The sequence below is a fragment of the Pistacia vera genome, unplaced genomic scaffold (genome assembly GCF_008641045.1).
Source record: "Pistacia vera cultivar Batoury unplaced genomic scaffold, PisVer_v2 Contig749, whole genome shotgun sequence".
Taxonomy (NCBI): Eukaryota; Viridiplantae; Streptophyta; class Magnoliopsida; order Sapindales; family Anacardiaceae; genus Pistacia; species Pistacia vera.
In genome coordinates, this window is record NW_022196611.1 from 864,042 (window position 1) to 888,305 (window position 24,264).

General features: G+C 34.4%; 4 protein-coding genes across 4 annotated transcripts; 1 reads left to right on the forward strand and 3 right to left on the reverse strand.

The window, feature by feature from the left end:
- Nucleotides 1-271: 271 nt before the first annotated feature.
- LOC116115670 (vicilin-like seed storage protein At2g18540) lies at nucleotides 272-2,560 on the forward strand. The gene is made up of 5 exons (XM_031401800.1): nucleotides 272-573; nucleotides 685-860; nucleotides 954-1,034; nucleotides 1,136-1,444; nucleotides 1,553-2,560. The coding sequence occupies exons 1-5, from the start codon at nucleotides 396-398 to the stop codon at nucleotides 2,558-2,560; spliced, it is 1,752 nt and encodes a 583-aa protein (XP_031257660.1). The 5' UTR covers nucleotides 272-395.
- Nucleotides 2,561-3,006: 446 nt separating this feature from the next.
- Nucleotides 3,007-10,483, reverse strand: LOC116115636 (probable protein phosphatase 2C 80). Its single transcript, XM_031401774.1, has 5 exons — nucleotides 10,300-10,483; nucleotides 9,423-10,108; nucleotides 8,777-9,101; nucleotides 7,774-7,923; nucleotides 3,007-3,493 (listed from the first exon to the last, which is right to left on the reverse strand). The coding sequence occupies exons 2-5, from the start codon at nucleotides 9,989-9,991 to the stop codon at nucleotides 3,197-3,199; spliced, it is 1,341 nt and encodes a 446-aa protein (XP_031257634.1). The 5' UTR covers nucleotides 9,992-10,108; nucleotides 10,300-10,483; the 3' UTR covers nucleotides 3,007-3,196.
- Nucleotides 10,484-13,381: 2,898 nt separating this feature from the next.
- LOC116115672 (laccase-6-like) lies at nucleotides 13,382-15,764 on the reverse strand. The gene is given in 7 exon segments (XM_031401801.1): nucleotides 13,382-13,512; nucleotides 13,704-14,347; nucleotides 14,408-14,720; nucleotides 14,816-14,944; nucleotides 15,047-15,291; nucleotides 15,380-15,531; nucleotides 15,657-15,764. Coding segments are annotated over 7 exon segments (1,722 nt in total).
- A 3,213-nt stretch (nucleotides 15,765-18,977) lies between these two features.
- On the reverse strand, nucleotides 18,978-22,377 carry LOC116115628 (zinc finger protein GAI-ASSOCIATED FACTOR 1-like). The gene is made up of 4 exons (XM_031401760.1): nucleotides 21,628-22,377; nucleotides 21,149-21,545; nucleotides 20,784-21,031; nucleotides 18,978-20,276 (listed from the first exon to the last, which is right to left on the reverse strand). Exons 1-4 carry the CDS (start codon nucleotides 21,770-21,772, stop codon nucleotides 19,510-19,512), a joined length of 1,557 nt encoding a protein of 518 aa, XP_031257620.1. The 5' UTR covers nucleotides 21,773-22,377; the 3' UTR covers nucleotides 18,978-19,509.
- Between the last annotated feature and the right edge of the window lie 1,887 nt (nucleotides 22,378-24,264).

Genomic DNA, 24,264 nt, shown 5'->3' on the forward strand with positions numbered 1-24,264 from the left:
CGGCCCGTATGTCTGATTAGAGCGACTGGACCAGCCCGCAACATATTAAGATAAGTATATACAATAAAAACCAAATCAACATCTACACTCTCGATTGAAGAGAAAGAATCTTAACAAATATGTTTTTTAGCGGGAAGAGCATAGCCAATCACTTGCCACGCGTTGCATGAAAATGCACGTGTCTACATGCAAGACACGTAAAACTCGTCTTCTTCATCTTTATAGACACTAGCTTAACAATCATTTAGAGGCAAATCGCAAAGATGTTGAACAGATCTTCGGTTTTATTGCTTCGATCTCTCTCACTATTCTGCTTCTTTCTTGTTCTTTCTGTATCTTTATTGAATGTAGAAGCCTTAAATGATCATCATGAGTGTGCTTCAGAGTTGGGGTCTATGGTGAAGAGAGGGGAGAGAAAGTCTCTTGTTGAGACAGAATATGGTGAGATTTCTGCAGTTAGAATCAGTGATGGAACAAGAGGCCTTTATTATATGCACTTCATCGCATTGGAGCCAAATTCTCTCTTTCTTCCTGTACTTCTCCATGCAGACATGGTGTTCTATGTCCACACAGGTAGGTTCATTTCATTGATTAATAATTAATTCATTCCAAAGTAATTGAAATTCTTAACAAAATATTGAAGCAGTAAGTGACTGTGGTTAAAATTTCGTTTGTTGAGTGTAGGGAGTGGGAGACTGAGTTGGGCTGATGAAAAGGACACAAGAAGGTTGAATATCAAGAGAGGAGATGTGTATAGGCTGCAACCAGGGTCTGTTTTCTTTATAGAGAGCGATTTGGAGCCGGAACGAGAGAAGCTCAGGATCTATGCAATCTTTTCCAATAAAGATGAAGAATCATTTGTAAAACTTGCTTATTATAATCACTATCGTTTTGTTATCTTCGATTATACTTTTTTTTTTTTTTGTTTAATTAATACGTTGATACAAATGCAGGAATCCGCAATTGGCGCATACAGTAGTATCAGTGATCTGGTCCTAGGATTTGATGATAAAGTCTTGCAGTCAGCTTTCAAGGTAAAATCATAATCCATTCCCGATCACAGTCATAATTAAATTCCCCACATTACAGTTGGTGTACTGACACAGTTAATGCAATTTGGTGTGATGAGTAATAGGTGCCTGAGGATTTGATAGAAGCACTAAGAAATACAACAAGACCACCACCTATGATTCATGCTTTGCCAGGGGAGAAGAAATCAACCATTTGGGAATTTGAAACTCGATTCCTGAAGGCCTTTGTAGGTGGCAGAGGTGTCAACATGCATGCCATGAACGGCAAGAAGAAGAAAACTAAAACATTTAACATCCTTGATGCTGATCCAGATTTCAGGAATTGTAACGGGTGGAGCCTGACAGTGGATAGGAAAGACTTGAATTTGTTAAAGGACTCAAACATTGGAATTTTCATGGTGAACTTGACAAAGGTTGGTTTGATCAATTTGTTATAGACTTAACTCTTCTAGCATATATAAAATTGAACTTTCACGACATTTAATTTACTAATTCCAATTATTCTGAATGTGTTTTTTAAGGGTTCAATGATGGGACCGCATTGGAATCCAATGGCTACAGAGTTAGCAGTAGTGCTACATGGACAAGGGATGGTTCGGGTGGTTTGTCCAACCACTGCAAAAAAGTCAAGCTGCAAAAACATGAGGTTTAGGGTGGAGGAAGGAGATGTTTTTGCTGTACCTAGGTTCCATCCCATGGCTCAGATGTCTTTTAACAATGACTCATTTGTTTTCATGGGGTTCAGCACAACAAGAAGGAGAAATTACCCTCAATTTCTAGCAGGAAAGAGCTCAGTCCTTCAAACAATAGACAACCGAGTTCTGGCTGTATCCTTCAATGTCTCAAACACAACAATTAATCAGCTTCTGGCGCAGCAGGCAGATTCAATCATATTAGATTGCACATCATGTGCTGAGGAAGAGGAGAGCATAATGGAGGAAGAAATTAAAAAGGAAAAGGAGGAAAAGGAAGCTAAGAAGAGAGAGGAAGAAGAGAAAAAGAGGGAGGAAAAAGAAAAAAAGAGAAGAGAGGAAGAAGAAAAAAAGAGAGAAGAGGAAGAAGCCAAAAGAAGAGAAGAAGAAGAAGCCAAAACGAGAGAAGAGGAAGCCAAAAGGAGAGAAGAAGAAGAAGAAGCGAGAAAGAGAGAGGAGGAGAAAAAGAGGGAAGAGGAAGAAGCTAAAAAGAGAGAAGAAGAAAGGGAAAGAAGGGAGAGGGAAGAAGAAGACAGAAGAAGGGAAGAGGAAGAGAAACAAAGACAAGAAGAAGAAAGGAAAAGAGAGGAGGTGGAAGAAGAAAGAAGAAGAGAGAAAGAGAAAGAAAGACAAGAAGATGAAGAAGAAAGGAGAAGACGAGAAGAAGCAGCAAAGAGAGAGGAAGAAGAGGCCAGGAGACAAGAAGAAAAAAGACAAAGAGGAGAGGGACAAGAAGAAGAACCCTGGAGAAGAGAACAAGAAGACAATGTAGGTGGCCTTGGGCAGAGAAGAGTTCTAAAACATGTGTTCTTAGAAGGATTTATACATGTTCCCTAAACTCCAAAGTGGAGCCCCCATCGGTTTGGATATCGGTGCGTGAATAAAACTCTTTAATGCCGTGTTCTTCTTTTTGGTTTTAAAGTTGTTGATGTAATGAATTGAGTGATCCCATGTTTTCTTATTGTTAATGGCTTAATGCAGTAAGTTTTGTGATTATAATTCATGTCTATAATGGTTGGTGGACTCTTACTTTCAGTTGATCTACTGAAAACTTTCAAGTAACTATTGCTGAAACGATTTATATGATGTGTAATGATTGAAACTGAAACGGATAGAAGTGAACAAATGCTAATAAGTTCTATACAATCTCAAAACTGCCGCATAACAAGCCTAAGCTAACTGCCATTTAGTACTCTGAATCACAAATTCGACCAGCTTTCACTCGACATTTTGATCAGATGCAGAAACAAGGATTCGGAGGGGAGGGAGTAGAGGTTCTGTGATACCAATGAAGATCAAAACTTCGGATAATCAAATGAATGTAATGAAGCACTGTGAAATACAGTTTGCTCAACAAGATTTCGGCATAAATAGAACAGGATTAATGGCCTCCCAAGCACTACTGGTCAGCGAAAAAGAATATAAGAACATCTACAAGGTCGATAATAGACACGATGACTTTGTTGAACAGACTCAGACATTATCGGAGCTACTTATGTAAGACACAACAACAGTTATGTCATCAAGCTTGCCACCATAATAGCGGAATCCAGCATCTTGAGCAGCAGTTGAAAATGGTGTCTGCCTGTTCCTATCCTGTGCTCGTTGACGTGCCAAAGCTGCTATCTTCTGAGCTGTCACTTGGGGTCCTAAGCCAGCACGTACTGTGTGAACAACAACAGCAGTGACCTCACTATTATACAAGTTGTCAAACAATCCATCCGTTCCAGCAACGATGACATCACCCGGGGCAACAGGAATTGTATAAACCTGAACAGGTTAATCCCAAAGAGATGGTTCTGGTTATCTTTGTGAGATAACTTGTAATCTTCATATATTCAAACTGCTTATTCATTCATTATAAACTCAAACAGGAGAGAATTCATAAGATATATACAGCATGACAAGACATCAAATGTATACTACATAAACAAAATTTAGCTAAAGAAATAAAATGATCTACTTGTCACAGAGTATAAAATTCTTGAAGCTCAGAACAAACACAGGATTAAGTAGTTCCGAATTCATTTACTTTCCTGTCTGTCTGATTTTCAGACATGAGCTGTTGCTGCAAATATTGGTTCAAACCAATGGTTTTACCTTAATTAACAATTTTCTGGTCTCCCTCTTCCCCCAACTTCATTAGTTGCCCCCTTTTTATAGGTCAGTTGATTGAGGATGCCCAAAATATTTTAATTGGCATAGAATGAGATAGCCGGAATGCACTTTTTAAGTCTTTTATTTTTATCACTTCACATTTGAATTTCTTTATATTAGATCAATTTGGTAACTAAACAAAGGATGTTGGTATCGTGTTTCAAATCCTCAAGATAATCAAAAGAAATCAGGTGTACATGGCTTTACGCCTATAAATTCCTATACATCCTCTTATTCATAGCTTCTTTGTCACAATGATATCACTTTGAAATAGGCTTAGTCTAGGTAGATAGAGAATCTTGCTAGGTTTTATAACCCTGAGCAGGATATGTGATTCGGATCCTTATTTTTCTGAATTTCAGGAGATGTGTATGATGAAAAAAATAAAAAATTTTGTTTTTATATTGTTCATTTTGGCATGAAGAAAGAATCAATAACAAATTTGTCAAAGAATGACAAAAGTTGAAACAAAGGGGTGTTTTATCAAGAATATATCTGCTTGAACTAAAAAATAACTCTTTAAACACTTACAAGTTTTTAAGTCAGGTATGAGGTTTGAAGTTAAATTGTTGGCAGAATGTATATCCATCGATAAAAAGCCTCAAATTCCATCAATCAATAAAAGTCATGATATCATTTACCTAACCAAATTGTTCAAAGCTATTCACAATATAAAATCTAAAATTTTATATTCTATATAAAAAAAACTAAAATATAGAACCAAGTAAATAAAAACTAATCGAACATGAAGAAATACTAATGTAGTGATAAGAATAAAGAATTAAAAGTGAATTCCAACCACTTCATTCTAAACTAATCAAAAAAATTCAGATCCTCAATAAAAAGACTTTTAAAAGGAGGAGATCAACTACTGAAAGTTGAGGTGGAGAAAATCTTGGACATTGCGAAGTGGTGCATAAGGTAAAACCATTGGTCATAAACCAATATATGCAGCAACAAGAGGGTTAGGGAAAAAAAAATCTCTTCTATAATCAATGGCAGGAACTGTTAAAAGAGATATCTGCAGGAAAAAAAGTCTAATTGTTTTTAAGTTAACTTTAGGGGCTATCAGCATTTGGGTTACCATATTTTCAAAAGTAAATTAAAAAGAGACAGATGTTCCAAAACCTTCTGAAACCTACATTTAACGGTCAATACTGTTAAGACTTAATTATATGCAGGGTATTTAAGAAACTTTGCAAATAAAAAGTGATGTAGGAAAATAGGTTTGTATTAAGGATTAGTATTTTGGAACTCTATTTTGTTTGAGTCTTTTATTTCATTGTTTCTTTGTTTAATTAGGATTAGAATATTTCATATTTCATTGTTTAATTGTTATTAGGATTATTAAAATTATATTTTGATTAGAATTTAGTTTTTTAAGCCTACAAATGAAGGCTTCTCTCATTATTGTTTTAAGGCCTGATTATTGATTNAAAGAATTAAAAGTGAATTCCAACCACTTCATTCTAAACTAATCAAAAAAATTCAGATCCTCAATAAAAAGACTTTTAAAAGGAGGAGATCAACTACTGAAAGTTGAGGTGGAGAAAATCTTGGACATTGCGAAGTGATGCATAAGGTAAAACCATTGGTCATAAACCAATATATGCAGCAACAAGAGGGTTAGGGAAAAAAAAATCTCTTCTATAATCAATGGCAGGAACTGTTAAAAGAGATATCTGCAGGAAAAAAAGTCTAATTGTTTTTAAGTTAACTGTAGGGGCTATCAGCATTTGGGTTACCATATTTTCAAAAGTAAATTAAAAAGAGACAGATGTTCCAAAACCTTCTGAAACCTACATTTAACGGTCAATACTGTTAAGACTTAATTATATGCAGGGTATTTAAGAAACTTTGCAAATAAAAAGTGATGTAGGAAAATAGGTTTGTATTAAGGATTAGTATTTTGGAACTCTATTTTGTTTGAGTCTTTTATTTCATTGTTTCTTTGTTTAATTAGGATTAGAATATTTCATATTTCATTGTTTAATTGTTATTAGGATTATTAAAATTATATTTTGATTAGAATTTAGTTTTTTAAGCCTACAAATGAAGGCTTCTCTCATTATTGTTTTAAGGCCTGATTATTGATTTAATAAAGATATTGGTTTTCTACATATGGATTGTTTCTTCCTCTCTTAGTTCTTCTTGATTTCTCCAGATTCTTGCTATTCTTCCTATCTATTATGCTCTATCATATAATTATCTTGTTCTAGTTCTTTTCTACTACTCTATCAAATAATCTATCTCTCGTGCTCTCTTGCTATTCTTCCAATCTTATTCTGCTATATCAAATAATCTACCTTGTTCTTTCTTACTATTCTTCCCATCTTATTCTGCTCTATCAAATAATCTATCTTGTTCTTTTCTTGCTATTTTCCCCATCTTATTCTGCTGCATCAAGTAATCTATCTTGTTCTAGTTCTTTTCTACTCTATCAAATAATTTATCTTGTTCTTATTCTTCTCTCCATTTTGATAGAAGTGGAGAAGAATAAGATAGATGGATACTTGAGAAATCTCCCCATCCTGATAGAGGTGGAGAAGAATAAGATAGAGAGAGAGAGAAATTAGATAGGAACTAGAGGATAGACTAGGGAGAACAACAAGAAAGGGAGGAAAATGAAGAAACTAATTCTATATCTTCTATCTTGTTCTAGTTCTTTTCTACTCCTTTCTTGTTTGTTCTCCCTTTGATTTATCCTTCTTTATTCTCTCTATTTTTAAATCTCCTTCATTTATATACTATCTATCTTATTCATTGCTACTCCATCAAATGAATTTTGGGAAATCATGCTATGTCAATAGTGTGATGATGCCAATTTCAAAGTTCTTATTGGAATTTTTTTGTTGTGGATAATTTGATAGTTCTTTATTTTATTATACTTGTTTTTTATCAGGAGTGTTACCCAAATCAAGTGCAATGATTCTTTGTGCATTTAGATTTTGTTTGTGTATTAATTCATCATATTCATAGTGTTTGTGATGCTGAAATTTGTGGATTGGGATGAGGAGTTGGCGGAATGGGTGGTGTTGGATAGTGAATGTTGATACTAGGTAAATCTAAACTGAAAACTAAAAGAACAAAGCAGACTTAAATTCTTGTTTTAATGGTCACGTTACAAACCTTAAATTTAAAGGTGGAACTAAAACTGGCAATAATGATTTTTACAAATGTTAAATTTAAAGGGAATTGAAACTTGCAGTAATGAACTTTTCATGAATGTCGTGGCATGGATTGTAAAACGGTGTCAATTGCCCATCGAGTTTGATTAACCAAGTGATGAACTTCATATCTTGGTGTTTGGAATTTACTTTCATGGCTCCATAAAATTGTGTCTACAAAACAGGTGTGTTAATGGCTATGGAAGTTTTCTCTTCCAACTGGTTATGTTTGTTTAAGGAGACAACCATATTTGATATTTGAACATTCATTTGGGTTTTTTAAGATAACACGTTTTGGGCATTTCAGGTTAAGTTTTGGAGTATTTATGCCAAATTTCTCACATGCACAAAAGTCAATCATCAGTTAGAGGTATTTAAGTCTTTTCATTAAGCTAAATCACTTTTTTTTTTGGTTAAATCTTACAGCAACTAAGTGTCATTTTTGAAGGTTTCATAACTTATGCCTCTCTTTAGTTCATTTATGATAATAGCCCTAACTTCAATTCTTAAATTCCATTAATAATAAGCAAATTGCAATGTAACAGTACACAAACTACCAATTATTTGAGATTGGCTAATGTATGAAGTAAACAGGACCAGAAATAAGCCAAAAAATTCTTTCACATGCACAGGTGCAGAATGGTCCAAATGAAAAGAGCAAAAGTAAGAAAACTATTGCACAAATTCACATTGTAGCTAGTGTGAAGTATGAATGAGTAAACTAACCTGACCAGAGCTGGGTAGATCACCAGTATTGCCACTCTCTAGTTGATATGTAAATTTGAAGCCATGCTGCTGCACTGGAGACTGGAAGATAGTACATCCATCTCTAACCACAATGAATCCACTATCTCCCAGATTAATTGCATGTATTCCCTGTTAAAAGAAGACAAAAAAATAAATAAAATAAACCATATGGTAGAACGTGATAAAATTTGCTTTCTTTATACTATGGAACGCAAAGTATCCAACATGGGAATTATCCTGAGAAATTTTTAGGCCTTGATGCAGAGACAAGGGATAAACTATAAGTGGACATTGCTTCTAAGCAACCAACATGTAGATATAGAACCAAATGTTAAGCGTACAACCAAACTTAGTCAGAATCTTTAAGCATCTTCAAACTAAAACTCAATTCTAAAGTAAATTTGACTGACCTTATTTAGTTCAGGTACATTTTACTGACCTTATCTGGTTCAGTAGATGTTTGATGCCCTAAGGATTGCTGTTACAGGAAAAGGAAAATCTCCACTTCCAACACAGGATTAGAAATTAAGGCTCCTAATCACTTAAATGGATAAAACAATTTTTCCTCAATCTACAAAAGAAATGCCCACAAAAACTCTAAAAGTTGTCATAATGTTGGAGATTGACACCAAAATAACACAAATTTTGTTGACACAAAGAATAGTACATTAGCCACAACACTTCCATTCACCAAAATTGTTGTAATCAGATGATGTTTCAAATCATTCTCAAGTTTTTCAGACAGAAATCACAACGATTAAGAACCAAACACTGAAAATGAACAAAATAATTATAGTACCTTTTCTCAAAGATAGCGGCCAAAAACAATCATCACTAACAAAAACAGAAGTAAGATTTTATATTCTATTACCTAAACCATATGTTTCTCAAACACTTATTATCAAGGGCTATAATCAAAAGTTGGTACTAATAAGAAAAGGGATGGCCATGAATTGCTAGAGAAATTAATTTAAAAAATTACCTTGCTTGTAAGGGCAATGATGCAGGCTGTTGATGAACCCTTGGCTTTCGTGCTTGAGTGGGCCTTCTCCAACACCCTTGCAGCATCAATTTCACCCTTGGGCTCATCTTGAACCGCCGTCACTGAATGCGACATAAGTTCACGGGCGAATTCTCCTGAATCAACACCAACATCTGCCCATCCCCCTACACCATCTGCTACACCAATGGCTTGCTCATCTACACAAATAAAGTGAGCATCCTCTCCACCTGTTTCTTCTTTAGCAGGATGTGGCAAGTAACATGATCCTGAAAGTAGCTTCAAGTGTCTCTCTCCTAGAATAGTTCTAAAGCAAATGCCAAGCAGAAGATAGCATAAGACAGGGAGTATGGAAAGTCATAGGGCAATTACAGAAGTAAAGTCTGTTATCGTGAGACAGAACCTACTTGTTCTAGTGCTGCCGAGCCTATTTCTGCAATAACTAAAACCTAAGGGAAGTTTTAGCAAATTTTGCAAAAAGAGAAGTTCAATAAGAGCACTAAGGCACCTCGTTATCAATTGCTGTCCAGTGAGCACAAAAAAAATGCAATGGGTATTCTAAGGTAAAACTAATGACAAAGCAACAAATAAAATATAACCAAAATAAACAAGAGATGAGAGCACATACTCGTCAGATGCAATAGAGGAACTCCCAAGCTGTTCATCATGAGAACCTCCATCAAATGACACATCATGAGCAGCCCCAGCAGAAAAGCACACAGAAGAGGAGGTGTGAATATTTTTCAACCATGGGCCAACAAGAATATTAGAGTTCCAAGTCTTTCTCACAGAATCAAAAACAAAATACCCACAAAGAAGCCCATTCCTTGGTAATTCCTGTTTTCTCAAACTCACACTAGCTTTTCGACATCGGTTCTGACTTCTGTCATTGAAATAAACACTACTAGGTTTTGTGAAGTCTAAGCCATTACTACAACATGAAACTAAATCATCAATGTAAACATCTCCAAAAACAGCTTTAGTACCAGAAGCAGCCATAGAACTCCTCTCACAAGGCCCACTTAAATTAAACCCCGAGGTCTCAGATAACAACCGAATTGAATATGGCAAAAACTCAGATGACCTAGATTTCCCCAACAAGAGTTTTCCTTGTCCGAAAAACCTTGTCGAATTACAAACTCTCGTAAAGCCAGAACAAACAGTAGGGTTCAGTTTCGTTAGAGCAGCAGCTGGCATTTTAGGCCCTAACACAAAATACCTTTGATTCAATTATACTCTCAAAGAATATCCAACCTTCAATAGCATTTAACAGACTAAATTTCATCACTTTCGACGCATCAACAACCAAAACACCTGTCAATTTCAAGTTGTAAACTTTTAACAACTTGCTATCGGAAATATATAAATCCCAAAAAAAAATTATCCAAACACAGAAACGAAAATATAAAGAAACCAATTAATTAGCAGATTTAATTATTTAAAAAAAAAAAAAAAAAAAAGATAGAAGTAAAAGCATAGAACAATAAAAATATTAAAAATGGTACCTCTTTACTTTGAGCGGGTTTTTAGACTGTAATTGATTGATAAAGAAAAACCAGTAAAGTTTGTGATTTCGATGTGGAGGGGAAAACGATGGATTGAAGCTCCAAATATAAGTTAATTAAATTGGAATTGATTATCAACGGAGCTTTCAAAAATAAAGCTCGCGTAAGTTTCACTTATTACAAGAATCAAAAAGACAAAAACCCGAACCACAAGTACAACATGTGATAAATGGGATGGGTGAGCCAATGCTCCAGCAAAGTATGGACTCGTAGATTCTCGGACTAAAGTGCCCCTTCTAAGCTAGGTTAAACACCGTTTGTTGTTGTTATTTGGGAGTCCTTAGGCTTCATGCAGTACACTATTTTAAATATTATTCTAGTTTTCTTAATAAAGTTAAAACTAAAAAATGTATTTATTTTAATATTTTTAAAATTTTATTATATTTTATTCATCTTATAAAATATTAATAATTATCTTTTTCGTAAATATAATCTAATTTTACTTTTTTTTTTTTAAAATATTATTTTAAAAAATATCATAATAATGAATGAAACGGATTGTTGTACTTTAAAATACAGGCACGCACGTGACGTCAATTATCTATAGTGAATTAATTTCATTTGTAATTAGTCTCAGCCAATCAAAGGAGAAATATTGTACACCATGAGAAATGGTTATCATATGTTCAGCCGGGGGATTTTTTAGATTACATTTTCTAAGAAGTGCTACGCAGATTTATAGAAACTAAAAAATGTTATATTTCATTATATATCTGAATTCGAAATTGCAGATATAAAGTTTCATATCCTCCTATGTATTATTATACTTAAGTATCTAAATATTTGATTTTTTTTATTCATTTTAATTAAAGATTATTATTGATAGAAAAGTGTATATTTGTTGTGCGTGAATTTGCTATAAACTCAGAGATGTCGATAGCTCGTACAACACAAAGCTTGTTGCGATCGAAAGTTCGCAAGAAGATAGAGTTCGATCAAAATAAAGCTCAACATGACCTACTTAATAGTTGTCCGACAGGTCAAAAGATAAGCTCTATCTCCTGATATCTCGAAATAGATAATGCCTATATACATTTGCTCGATTTTGTTGCACATGGGATATACATCAAATATGATCACAATCCCAAATTTATCTCACTTACCTTTATAGAAATTCTTGTATAAATACCCAAAAAAACAGTGTAAGGGGGTTGAGAATTATTTGGGAGAAGAGAGATTGTATTATTTACCCAATCAAAGAAAAACAATAGAAAACAGTGGACGTAGGTTTGAGGAATAACTCGTTGAATCACTTGAAAACTTCTTGGGTCATTTTCACTTTCTTTTGCTTGACTCACGTTCTTTTTTATTAATCACACGTACATCCATTTTGATTCCGTCACGGTCAATCGAATTACTCAAGTTGGTGTATTTTTTGGTGTCAACAATATTGATCATAAATACGTAGTATTTATTAGTTTTTAGTAAGCTAAAATCTTTTTTGTGTCTGTGTATCTTGCTAAATATGGGTAATGCCAATTAACTATTTTGACCAACTATTTATTTATACATAGAACAAACTTATGAGGTGTTTGTCTGAGTTTATAAAAATGAGCTTATAAGTAGCAAGTGCTTATAAGCTAATTTTGGCTTATAAGCATTTGAAATTTTGAGCAATTACGTGTTTGGTTAAAGTACTTATAAGTAACTGATAAATAGTTGACGTGTTTGGTAAAATATGATTTATAAGTACATTTTATTATAAAATGGCTAAAAAGGATACTACCTTAAATAAGGGTATACTATGGAATTTTAAAATTAAATAAGGATAAGGTGGTAATATACTTGGTCAAACTAGTTTATAAGCAGAGTGCTTATAAGTAAAAAAAAAAAAAATACTTTCCCCCAACTTATTTTTTTTGGCTTATAAGCTCAACTTATAAGTTCAAAAAAGTTATAAATAAACAGGTCAACTTAATTTTAGAACTTTTAAACTAGTTTGACTAATTTATAAACTTAGACAAATATCTTCTTAGGTTTTTGGGTTGTAAAAGCTTTGTCAATTGAAGAATATTATCTAGAAAATAAATAAAATTGAATGGTCAAGGATACGATTCTTATTGTTATTTTAAATGGAGCTAATCATTGCGCATTAAGATTTTATTATTACAGGTATTATAGTAAAAGGGCTAAAATTGGGTTGGATAGAAATTTAGTAAGAGTGCTACGAAACTTGGACTCGAAAGATCCACTTCAATGATTAATCCGTGGTTTTAAAACTTAGATCAGATCAGCCAATCCGACCAAGAACCGATCCTTAATCTGGTCTATTAAATGGTTAAAACTTGTTTGAGTCAATGGCTAAAAGAAAATGAAATCAAAGATAGGGGTTTAAATAGCTAATTCCCTAGTTAACGAAGGTAATTGTTATGTGTTTGTAATTTATGAGTGTAAGAAATATTAAACCTATAATATATGTTGTGCAAAATGACAAGAACAACCTTTTGCCGTTAAAACTAACGTCTGAATTTTAACAGTGGGTGTGAAACATTCTGGGTAAGAATACTTACTTAGGCCTTAGTTTGGGTGGAAAATTGTCATTCTTCCCATAAAAACTAGGAAAATGCTAGAGATACAAAGATTTTTACAAAGATTCTTTGTACATAGTGATGTGACAGCTGTCACACCACTATTTTCACATCAATCTTCTATTTTTTTTCACAAACTAGTGGTATAAAAACTGTCACATCACTTGTACAAAGACTATATTTACATCTAGCATTTCTCTAAAAACTAATATAATATCAACACGATGGATTGAGCAAAGTATCGAGAAATTTGCTTACACCCTAACGTTTCATATTTTTTACTAGAGTAAGATGCAAAGCAAGAAACACAACTTCAAATCACCAGAGTCCACACTTCTGAGATCTTTGTTACAAATAATAATGCATCTTCTATTCACAGCGCTAGAACTTGCAAATGACCAAATACACAGCAATCAAGAACTATAATATTACATACATGTAAAAGAGTAGAAATTGTAGAAAAGGGCAAGCAGAGATTTGCCACTGGAATTCATCTAACAAAATGGATGATCAGGAGGTGGCGGTGGCAAAGTTTGCATTTTACCTTTGCCATCTTTCACTAGAAAAGCCATAGAAAGTCCCCAAGTTGTATGCACCTCTAGATGGCAGTGCATGAACCATACTCCTGTTAAGCAATTAAAGCACAATTTGAGGCATCTTAAAATACAATTGCAATGCATATTTAGCAAGCATTTATATAACCTATATAAGCATTCTAATATATATATATATATATCAGTAGCTTCGTATCAACAGTTATGATCAGATTAAGCAATGAAATAGTGAAGTTCTTAGCACAGAAAGTTAGTTAAGTACCAGGATTGTCAGCTCTGAACCGGATGACGGCCCATCCAGCCGCTGGCACACCAACTGTGTTTCTGTAAGGAGGATCATACAAATTAAGAGCCGCAGTGGTGGAATTAAAATTCCCAATCCCTGAGACCAAAAGATAGAAGCTAAAGCCATGTAAATGTATTGGATGGTTTTCTGTTCCTATAGTGCCAGTGTCTTGAAATATGACTTGGACAGTCCATCCATACTCCAGCACACTCACTTGAGTACCAATAACAGGCTGTGTATCCACACCAATATTATTTGGAGCCTCATTCACAAAATCATACATTTTTTCAGGTTTATCAGGGAAATCAGCAGTGTAATACCCTTCTAAATTATTGTAGTATGCATTCAACAGAGAAACCATTGGTCTTTTAAATGTTATGTTATTAACTGAAGCCGCAAAAACTCCCCCATTGGGCCCTTGACATTTGTCAGGATCCGAGGAGCTGCAACTAAACACATTCAGCCCAATTGCAAAGAACAAGCTTTTGTCAATTTTCAAAGGAACATCAATTGGTGACCAATGTTCATTTGGGTGTAAACTTCTAATCTGGCCTGTGAATGCTTGGACAGAGTCAGAGTCACTCACACAAGGCAAGATGGGCTTGTAAGGTACCAATGACCTTTCGGGAGAAGATTTTTTGACTGACATATTTGATTCTATTGGGGATAACGAATCTAACTTCGAAGATTCAATATAATTGAGAATTGCAAAGGACGTTTTATTCAAGAATGGGACCCTTTTGGCTGGCATATAAGGGGCCATAGCCATGTAGTATTTTCCATTGGGCTGATCTGCAGTAATTAAAACATTTTAAGTTTGGCCTGGAGTTAGCATTAGAAACGAGGTATTGAAGGGCTTTGTGTACTCTCCATCTGCTTCAACAACAGTCATGCTATGGTTAGCCACACCAAAAAAGTGTTCCATGTTCAGAGCCGTATTGATTATTCTTAAAAGATATGTCTTCCTTTTAGTAACATCGACACTGTACACATCTGCACAAGATTAAATTAAAGGATTTCCATTCAATATCATCTCGAACTAGAAGGTGCTGGAAACATTAATTAGTTGTAAGTGATTAGAAGTTTACCACTTTTAGAACAGTTATGAAGTGGACCAGGATGACCATTAAAAATGTATGCATCTGAACCTGGTGGACCTCCCCCTGAATCTTTCACATGCTTCTCCAATTCTTGGATGTCCTGAAGCCAGTACTCTCCTGTTCACAATAAAGACACCAATATGTACAATCTTAGATACAAACTTACAAGCTTAACAAACTTGAAATAATAAAGCTCCTGGAAGTACAAGTTGTGAATACCAAGAACAATTACGTGCTCCTGGAAGGGGGTTTGAAAAGGATAGCTGCCCCCTTGCTTTGGGTAGATGATAAGGGGGCCATGAACGGTTGCTCTGAGCCAGGATATGTGGGCATGCCAAAATAGTGTTCCACGTTGGTTGAGCAACGTGAACTTGTACGTGAAACTTTGACCTGCTTGAATTGGACACTGAGTTATGTAGGCAGGACCATCGAACCAACAAGTTAGTCTTTGTCGAACTCCATGCCTGTATTGAGAATTAATCCCAACTTAATAACATGAAAGAGGAGTTTAAAATTGAAGGATTAATTCAACGATTTTTGCTAATTAATTACCAATGGATTGACAGATTGTAGGGTGTAAGATTTGTGACTTTTACAATCACCCTGTTATCTTCCCGAGCATAGATGGTTGGACCTGGGTACATTCCATTCACTGTGACAATAGTTGATGTTTTGCACAGTTTTGTTATAGAAGTTGTTTGAACCTGAAATTTCAATCATTATTTAGACTTTGGAAATAGATAAGACTTTGACATTCAATTTATCACTCCTAGGAATGATTAGAATAAATAAAAAAAGGGAATCTTTTATCTCTTATGCGCAAAACCACCTTAAAATCATAATATCTTTTATTACTGGCATTGGGCCAAGCATCAAGAAGAGCTCCATTAATGATGAATAAGAGAAAGAACACGAAGAACTTGCACTTTCTACTCATGATCAGATATTTCAACATGTTCATGCACGTAGTAGGAATAAAATTGAGCAATTTATACCAGAACCCATCTCACTAAATTCCATATTATTAGTTGAGAGAATCTGCAAATGAACGTTCCTAATACAGTGTAGCGGACAAGATTAATGTATGTATCCAAGCACAAAAGATTTTATGTTTGGTTTTCTGTCATTTTTATGCACTAAAAAGTTTGGAGAATTGAGGGTTTTGGGAATCATCATTTTGTAGTTTAATAGTTGGAGATCTGACCAACTCAACCTAATATAGTGTCTATTTACAAAAGCCGACACTTGCTTTAGGACAATGTTTTCGACTTGGAAAAATTTGTACATGGATGATGGATGTGAAGAAATTACATAGATTTGTAACCAAATTTACGTTAGCACATACCAAGTGGACGAGGAATTGAGACCCGTTATAGAAACGCTGATGGAACACACATCTGACATCTTATATCATTCAATAGAAAGAGAAATATATTATAACAGATAACTTTAAATTTTTGTTAAGGTCGGAGGAGAATCATGAAGTTCATTACTGGCCTGCCAAGCGCCAATTAAATCAATATGCGGTGCAGCTGGCAGTCTCATAATTTATAGAGAAACAATGAGTAAATAAATTTTCCCACCCAAAATATTTTAAAATACCACTTTTCCGCCCAAAGTTTATATTCTGACCAATCACCAGTCGATTTCGGCATCTTTGCGACCTCTATCAACACCATTCTCTTTCCCAATTACCACTCACCAAAACTCTTCAAACCTTGTATAACATGTAACCGTCTCTCCCAAGTAAGATTTCGACCAATCCTAACCATCAAAATTTAATCTACCACCATCAAAAGATTTACTGGCATCCCCCCTTCAAAAACTCTAACAACCTGGACCAATTTTTCTCTCCGTTGGCTACCGAATCGAAAAGTGTATTCTAGATAGTAAACAAAATATAAACTTTGGGTGGAAAAATGGTGTTTTCAAACCTTTTGGGTGGAAAGGTAATTAAGGTAAACCTTGGGTGGGAAAATGGATTACTCGAGAAAGAATTTATTGCCAAGATTGATTGGCTTAGCTGTTCTGCATCTATGCCCACTATTCCATCAAGCAATTACACTTTAAAACAAAAGTTTTTAATATTTCAAATATTATTTATTCCAAAAAATACTCATGATCTGAAAGACTGAAACGGTTTGTGTAGCAGTCTTTCGAGATTTGACATAACAGCTGACCTTTATATTTTTGTGGGAAAAAAAACCCTTGACCTTGAGGGACATCAAAACTCACTACAACAGTAATAAAGAATTAAAATATTAAAATTATACTTTAAACAGGCAGACAAAGAAACGTGGCCTAGAAGAAAAAGACAAGCCACGACGTAAGGTGGCAGCAAAATATTGCTTGCAGGCATCGGAAACTGCAAAACGACAATCACCAAAAGACACGCTCTGATGGCGACGTTCTTTCATCTCTATCAATTCAAACCCCCTTTATTATCCGTTTCTTCTTAAACACCTCCTGTCTCACTTTTTTTACGCTACCAACGCTCGCCATTTAATTATACAGTAATTAAAAAAAAGTACTTATTATAGGTTGGTTAATATTGAAATTGAAATAGTTTAACGTTTAATTAGAATTTTTGCATGTATTATTTAAAAGAATTTAAATTCTATCATCTCAATTGTTAACTAAGATAATATTATCAACTTCAAAAGATTAGTGAAGGTTTACATCACCAATGGCAGTGCGAGTGAAGGTTCTTCTTTCTTCTTTGTCTCTTAGTGTCCACTCCATCTCTGAACCAATAATAATGACCCCAATCAATCAAACTGCAATACTTCTTCTTATCCAAATCAAAACTAAAATAAATGAAAACAGAGAAAGAAATATCATTTTTCACATGAAAAGCAAACAAGGATGAGGGGAGACAAACGCAACCTCCCCACTCTATATGGATCATAAAAGGAATAAATAGTTTTATTATAAATAAAAGTTCAAAATTTATTATTATTGATTGGGTAGAATACTTAGAGATAAAACCTTGAGGAAACTAGCAAGTTTTTTTATTTTTTTTTTATAATCGAGTCAATTTATACAAACCTCAACTAAATTTCAAGATCTTAGAATTATTAGTCAGATAAGAGTTTAGTAACTACCCTATTAACAACTGAGGATGAATCGAACTCAAAAATTTTTAATAATATAATCAAAAGGCTCTCTTAAATCACCTACCACGTGGTATAGTAAAAAATGACAAAGCTAATATGTATAAACAACAGGAATGATAAAATTTCGCGAAATGAGTTATTGGCTTCTGCGCTGTAACCCATGAAATGTGAAAGTGAGATTTATCAAATCTTTTAGAACTAGATTGCGGATGTCTGCTATTCTCTAAGCAATTGAAAAGGAAAACTTTGTGTTTCACCATCACCCACTATTCAATAATTTACATAATTCATAGCAATAAGGTTATCTTTTTCAATTAATAATAAGTTTTATAGCTTGTATTCTAATTTAGTAATTTGTTCAACTAAATGATATGATATTTAATTCATTAATAATATCCTGTGATATAAATAAGACAAAAATCATAATTAATACTGATAGGGATGATATCAATTAATTAATTTGTCTTTTATGAAATTAATTATATATTTTTTTTTCATTAAACTTCCTGTTTATGATTAAAAAAAAAAAAGGATTACCAAAAACTACATCAATTTATGAAATGTTAGAGATGTGGTTGATTAATTATAAAGGGTATAGTCAATTTCAAAAAATAAAAATATATCGATTAATTAACCTCCTTAATTAGTACCCCGTGATTTGAAATACCAACTTAAAACCACTATGTTAGGAAAGAGTTTTTACAATGTCAGCATCTTCATTAAAGAGATGGTTTAGTTTAAACGAATGTTTTATTAGAGTTATAGCTGAGCAAGAAAGTGTAAATTTGTTGACCTCATGTTGGAAAATTAATTCATTCACATTCTTATACTAAAGGAATCTGTTGACTAATTTTGTTTCATCATATTATTCTATTATTTATTCTCAGCCTTCATCTTCTAAGTTACTGTATATAATATAGAACGCAGGATTTGGCGTTTGGGTAAGTATGAAACTAATAATATCTACTACTGGACAAATGAAGTATCAGGAGGTCTAATCATGAAAATATTTTTCAACAACAAGAAGAGGAAGGTAAGTATAATACATATTCCATTCAGTTGAAAAAGATGACGAATATAATAACAGATACAAGGTTGTGGTCAACCTTAATCTTCACAACTACATATTCATTAATGCCTAATGCTACACAGACAACGGCCGCCGTCTGGTTAATTTCTGTGATTTTTCAGACTTGTAAAACCTACTACAACGAATTCAATCAAAACCAAATGGCCTAGCACAAGACAAGACCTATTGCTTGATCAAAATCTTACTTATCTTGTAGTATCACAGCACAAGTATACAATAACTTAGGGGGGGTCTGCAGTGTTTAAGCTTTGCTACAAAAGTCTAAACACACCCAACAGGCCAACACCATCCTGCTTATTTTCCATGCCATAAGAAGCAGCAGAACAACAAAAAAAGACCCAACTGCCATTAATGGCTTGTTGCTTACCATTGTTTTCTTCTCTGCAACCCCCCCAATAGTACGCCTACACAATTTACACAACTTCTCCATCACAATTGAGATATGCATTACTTTTTATTTTAATCCAGCATTATATTCATGAGCCACCACTTCCCATTTCTTTGCTAGAATATTCTCCTCCTCCATAAGATGAGGATGAGGCCGGTGCCACATCCACACCACCACTAATTGATGGAACCAGAGATGATATAGCACTATTGGGGGATGATCCACCAGCCGCCATCCCCAAACCAAGGAAATCAAGAGTAGGCTGCTTAGGACCAAAGCCGGAAGGTGTTCCCATCATTAACTCCTTCAATCCAGAACCTCCATCACTAGGCAGCCCAAGTCCAAGCCCTGCTGCAATAGATGCATTCTCAGAATCTCCTAGCCCCTGACTCCATTGTATATTGTCGTGCTGAGTAGATGATGAAACAATTCCTAAACCACGAAGCAATGAAGTATTACTAGTTGTTGCGCCCATTTGTGCAGCTTTTTGAAGCAGGGCAGTGGCCGACAGAGCAGGCTGTGATGCCAGTGTGCATTGCCTCCGCTCTTGTCCCGCATTTCCAAACACTGAAGAACCATGAGTGGTTGAGAGGCACAGTGAAATTGGGTCATTTGCTGATAGAGTCAGGTCAGATGGGAGTTCTGGACGTGCCGTGACTCTAAGTAAGTCGCTGAATGCATGAGTTTGAGGAGGTTGTAAGCTTCCCGATACAGTTGAAGAAGCAAATAAGCTTGCAAACACATTGCTACTGGTAGTTCCAACACTGCTTGAGCTGCTGCTGCTGCTGCAGCTTCCATTTAAACCCCCTGTTCCTGGTGTCTCCTCAACACTTCGTGCGGGATTTTCTGCTAACTCTGTAAACACAATCAAAATTGAAAGTGAAATAAAATGACTGTAAACACAGTTTCCTTTCTCCAAGCCCACTTCTTTAAACGTACAGAAAAGGGAAGTTAAGGCTTTTCTTTATGAACTTTAGAAGAAAAGACAGTATCAATAATGGGTTCTCTTTCTCTAAACCTACAGCTCTTTTTTTCTAGCTTTTGAATCACTAACCATTCTTTCTCAAAATTGAAATCAATTAAATCTTACAGTTTGAAAGGCACATCTCTAAGAACCTTACTTTTGTCTTACTTTCTAACTTCAAATCTTAGGTCACCGACTGTACTGTGTAACATACATACATCCAGATAACAACAAAGATCAGTAACAGACAAAAGCTACTACACTCCAAGATCTACAAGGAGAGAGAAAAAACAGAGATTTTTTATGACTTATTTTTAACCAAAAAATAAAATCCCAGTCCAACGTATCCCGAACAAAAAGAATTCAAAATTCTCCAATTTCTTGGGCCATATGTTTACCTGAACTCTTAGTCGGCAAAACTAAAGAGGTTGTAACACAAGTAGAATGAGCCGGAGCTGAGGCCGGAGTTGCTGGTTCTGGTGCCACCGCTGTTGATGTAGGAGAATCAACAGCCTGTTTGACTTTAGGTTCCGCTTCTGATTTTACACTCGCTCCCGCCTTACTTTGATTTTGTGGGTGAGTCTGAACTCTGGTCTCCTCTGCCAAAACATCGCAGAACGCCCTGTGGGTGATAAAGCTATCCCTCCTTCAAACAATCGAAAACCAAACAAATTTCACAAGCCGATATCTCCCAAAAGATAAAGAAAAACCCTAAGAAAAAAGAAGACTTGGTCGGAAATTGAAAATGAAGTCATTAGAAAACCTTGAAAACAAAGTCCCACAATCGCATTTGTACTCTCTTGTGCCACAAACTTTGGCGTGAGCTTTCCAATCAGACTGCACGGCGTATTTCTTAGAACACTTATCACATTTCCACTTCTTCTCACCGTGCTTCCTACAAAAGTGTTTCTTGATTCCTGTAAGATCACCCAAAGCTCTAGCTGGATCATGATGGACACATGTCAGTTCAGGACACACATAAACCCTCTTCTTCACTTCTTTAGTGGGTCTCTGCCTTAATTTCCAAGGAAGGTTATGGCCTCGTCGATGAAGCTGCAGATTCTGGTCTCTCTGAAACCCTTTGCTACAAATTTCACACACGAATCGGTTCGTGGCCATAAGGGTTTTCGGAGACAGAGCGATAACCTCTGCATCTGGATCTGAAAAATAAAAACATTAATAACCCGTCAAGTGAAGAAAAATAACAAGTATTAATTATCAGAGAAATATGTTAAATGTTACCTGGCATTCCAGGGAGGTTTCGCTTCTTCTTGGAGTTGGGGATGGAGTTGGATTTGGAATTGGAAGTCTGCTTCTGGTTTTGGTTACCAGAAGAAGAAACACTGGCTTCCCCTGAAGCTGTAGAGGAATTTTCCAAGTCGACCATAGTTGTGAATATTGAAAATTTTTCCTAGGGTTTTCTTTAACATCAAACTACGGGACAAAAAAGAGAAAATCTAGAGCATTTATCGTAGAATTCTGAAGAAAAGTTTTGAAGACAAAAGCTTTGTTTTTTATATATTTATATAGACTATTTTCTACCTAGGGTAATGTTTTTGTTTCAGCTCTCTTAGCTACCAGTCAATCAGCTTTTTTAATTCTTTATTTAAACATACCTACCAGCAGCTCTGAATCGGTCTAGCTTTCTCTGACCAAAACTCACGTTACCCCAAGAAATCAAATGATTAAACCCAAGACTCAGAACCGTCTTTCTTCGTTCAGCTTCTAATTTACTCTAAAAAAAATCTAAAAAGAAAACATCTTAGCCACCCTTTAAACAAACCAGACCAACGCTCAAGATCGAATCAAACGTTTCAAGCGAAATGACCAATCACTGGCTCTACATTTCAGATCGCAGAAAATCTAGCGCGCCTACGGTTAATGAAAATATGAACAGCGTTTGAAAGATTTGATCAGACATCAACAGTTAAAAGTGATACAGAGAGATGGTAAGAGAGAGAGAGAGAGAGAGTTTGCCGACTACTGTGTTTGGTTCCCTATCTCTTTTTATAGAAACTTTAAAAATTAATTAAAAATGGTGTTAAGTTTTATTTGTGCTAATCAGAATGGTTAAAAGTAAGTTAAGTAAAAAGTGGGGGTTATTGTCAAAGTAGATGGGCTTAACCGTGCAGTTGTGATTTTAGTACCACATGTGAGAAAGCTCTAATACTGTTGAATAATCTGTCGTTTAGCGAAGTCTTTTTATTCCTTTTGTGTTGCTTCTACCTCTTTGAAAAGTCCAACGACTTTAATAATCTTCATCTATCCTAAACTTTATAGTCGTCACCTTTTTTTTTTTTTTTAATGTCAATTTTTAAATAAGTTTATGCCTAATTTAATTAATATATCAAAATCTTAGATAAGAGCTTCAATAACTTTTCTTATTAACAATCAAAGAGAAACTCAAACTCACCAGATTATCTCTTCTCCTACTTCAATCTAATTTGCTATGTGTATTTTATAACAACCATAAATTGGTTAAATCAAAAGAGATACTTCTCATACATGTATACCAATCATATAATATATGGTCTTTCAATTTTTTTTTTATTTTATGTTTTTTGTGGGATGACATTAAATTAAACCCATATTAAAATATGCCTAAGATTTAATAATATTACATAACATGACCATGAAATTTTATCCAACTATTAAAAAGGAGAAGTAGTTTATATGTTAGATTGAGAGGTCGATTCTTGGTTCAAGTGATTTTGTGTAGACCTGAAAATCTCCCTAATTTTATGATCATAGCCTTGAATAACATATAGATTGCTGTCTTTTGAAGCAATTTTAAATGAATTCGAGCCTTTGATAATTATTTTGTCGTTTGTTTCTCACGGTCTTCGACATCTTATTACAGACAAACGGATAAGGAATGCATTTAGGAAATATTTAATAATATATTTTAGTTTTAATTGGAATAAATACAAGCACTTCACTTGGGTAATTCTTAGAAACAGTGTAACTACTTGTACTTACTTATGAATAACATACACAAATAAGTGCAAATGTTTCATCTGAGGAAATAAAAGTAGTACTAAATAGAGTAAACCACTTTTTCCCACCCAAGGTTTGGGTTAATGACACTTTCCCATATAAAAAGTTTCAAAATACTATTTTTTCACCCAAAGTTCATATTTTGTTAATACTCCAAATACACGTTATTTCTTAATCAGTGTTCAGTGAGTTATCAAGAACCAAGATAAGAGGTGTTTTGTAGATTAGAGATCACTGGATCAAATGGTGGTGATTGATTGAATTTTAACAGTCAGAAATCAGTTAAGAACAGAAAACCATAGTTTTACAGTGGTCAACAATCAACCAGAAATCAAGTGTGAGTGATTTTGAAAAGAGAAAACTGAAGATTCAAACGATGATGATAGAAAAAAAATTTATTGTTAGAATCGGACTTTAATAATAATATAATATCAACTTAGGGTTAAAAAAAAAAAAAAAAAAAATTGGTATTTTAAAATTTTTTAAACTGATAAAACCTACCGCCGTGTGGAGTCCTCGATGCTCGTTTGTCATGTAACCTAAAATGTAGATGTAGTACAACTAGTGTAGAAAGCTAGTTGTGTAAACTAAAATCTCTTAAATAAAAACAGGACAGGAACAGGATGGTGATAAAATCATACCTGCTCATCATCACGATGACACATAATTGTGAACAAAGTTTTCAAAGCAAAAAGTAAAAGTAATAAATTTGTGATAATAATAATACATTAATTTGACTAAATTCTTCATGATTATCCCTTTTACAAGTAGATCTTCAATAATAAATTATAATTTAACCCATACTTTAGCCTTCAATGTGATAATACAAAGATGGATTCTGTCCATATGTCACTGACATGATAATGTTTTTATTATACCATG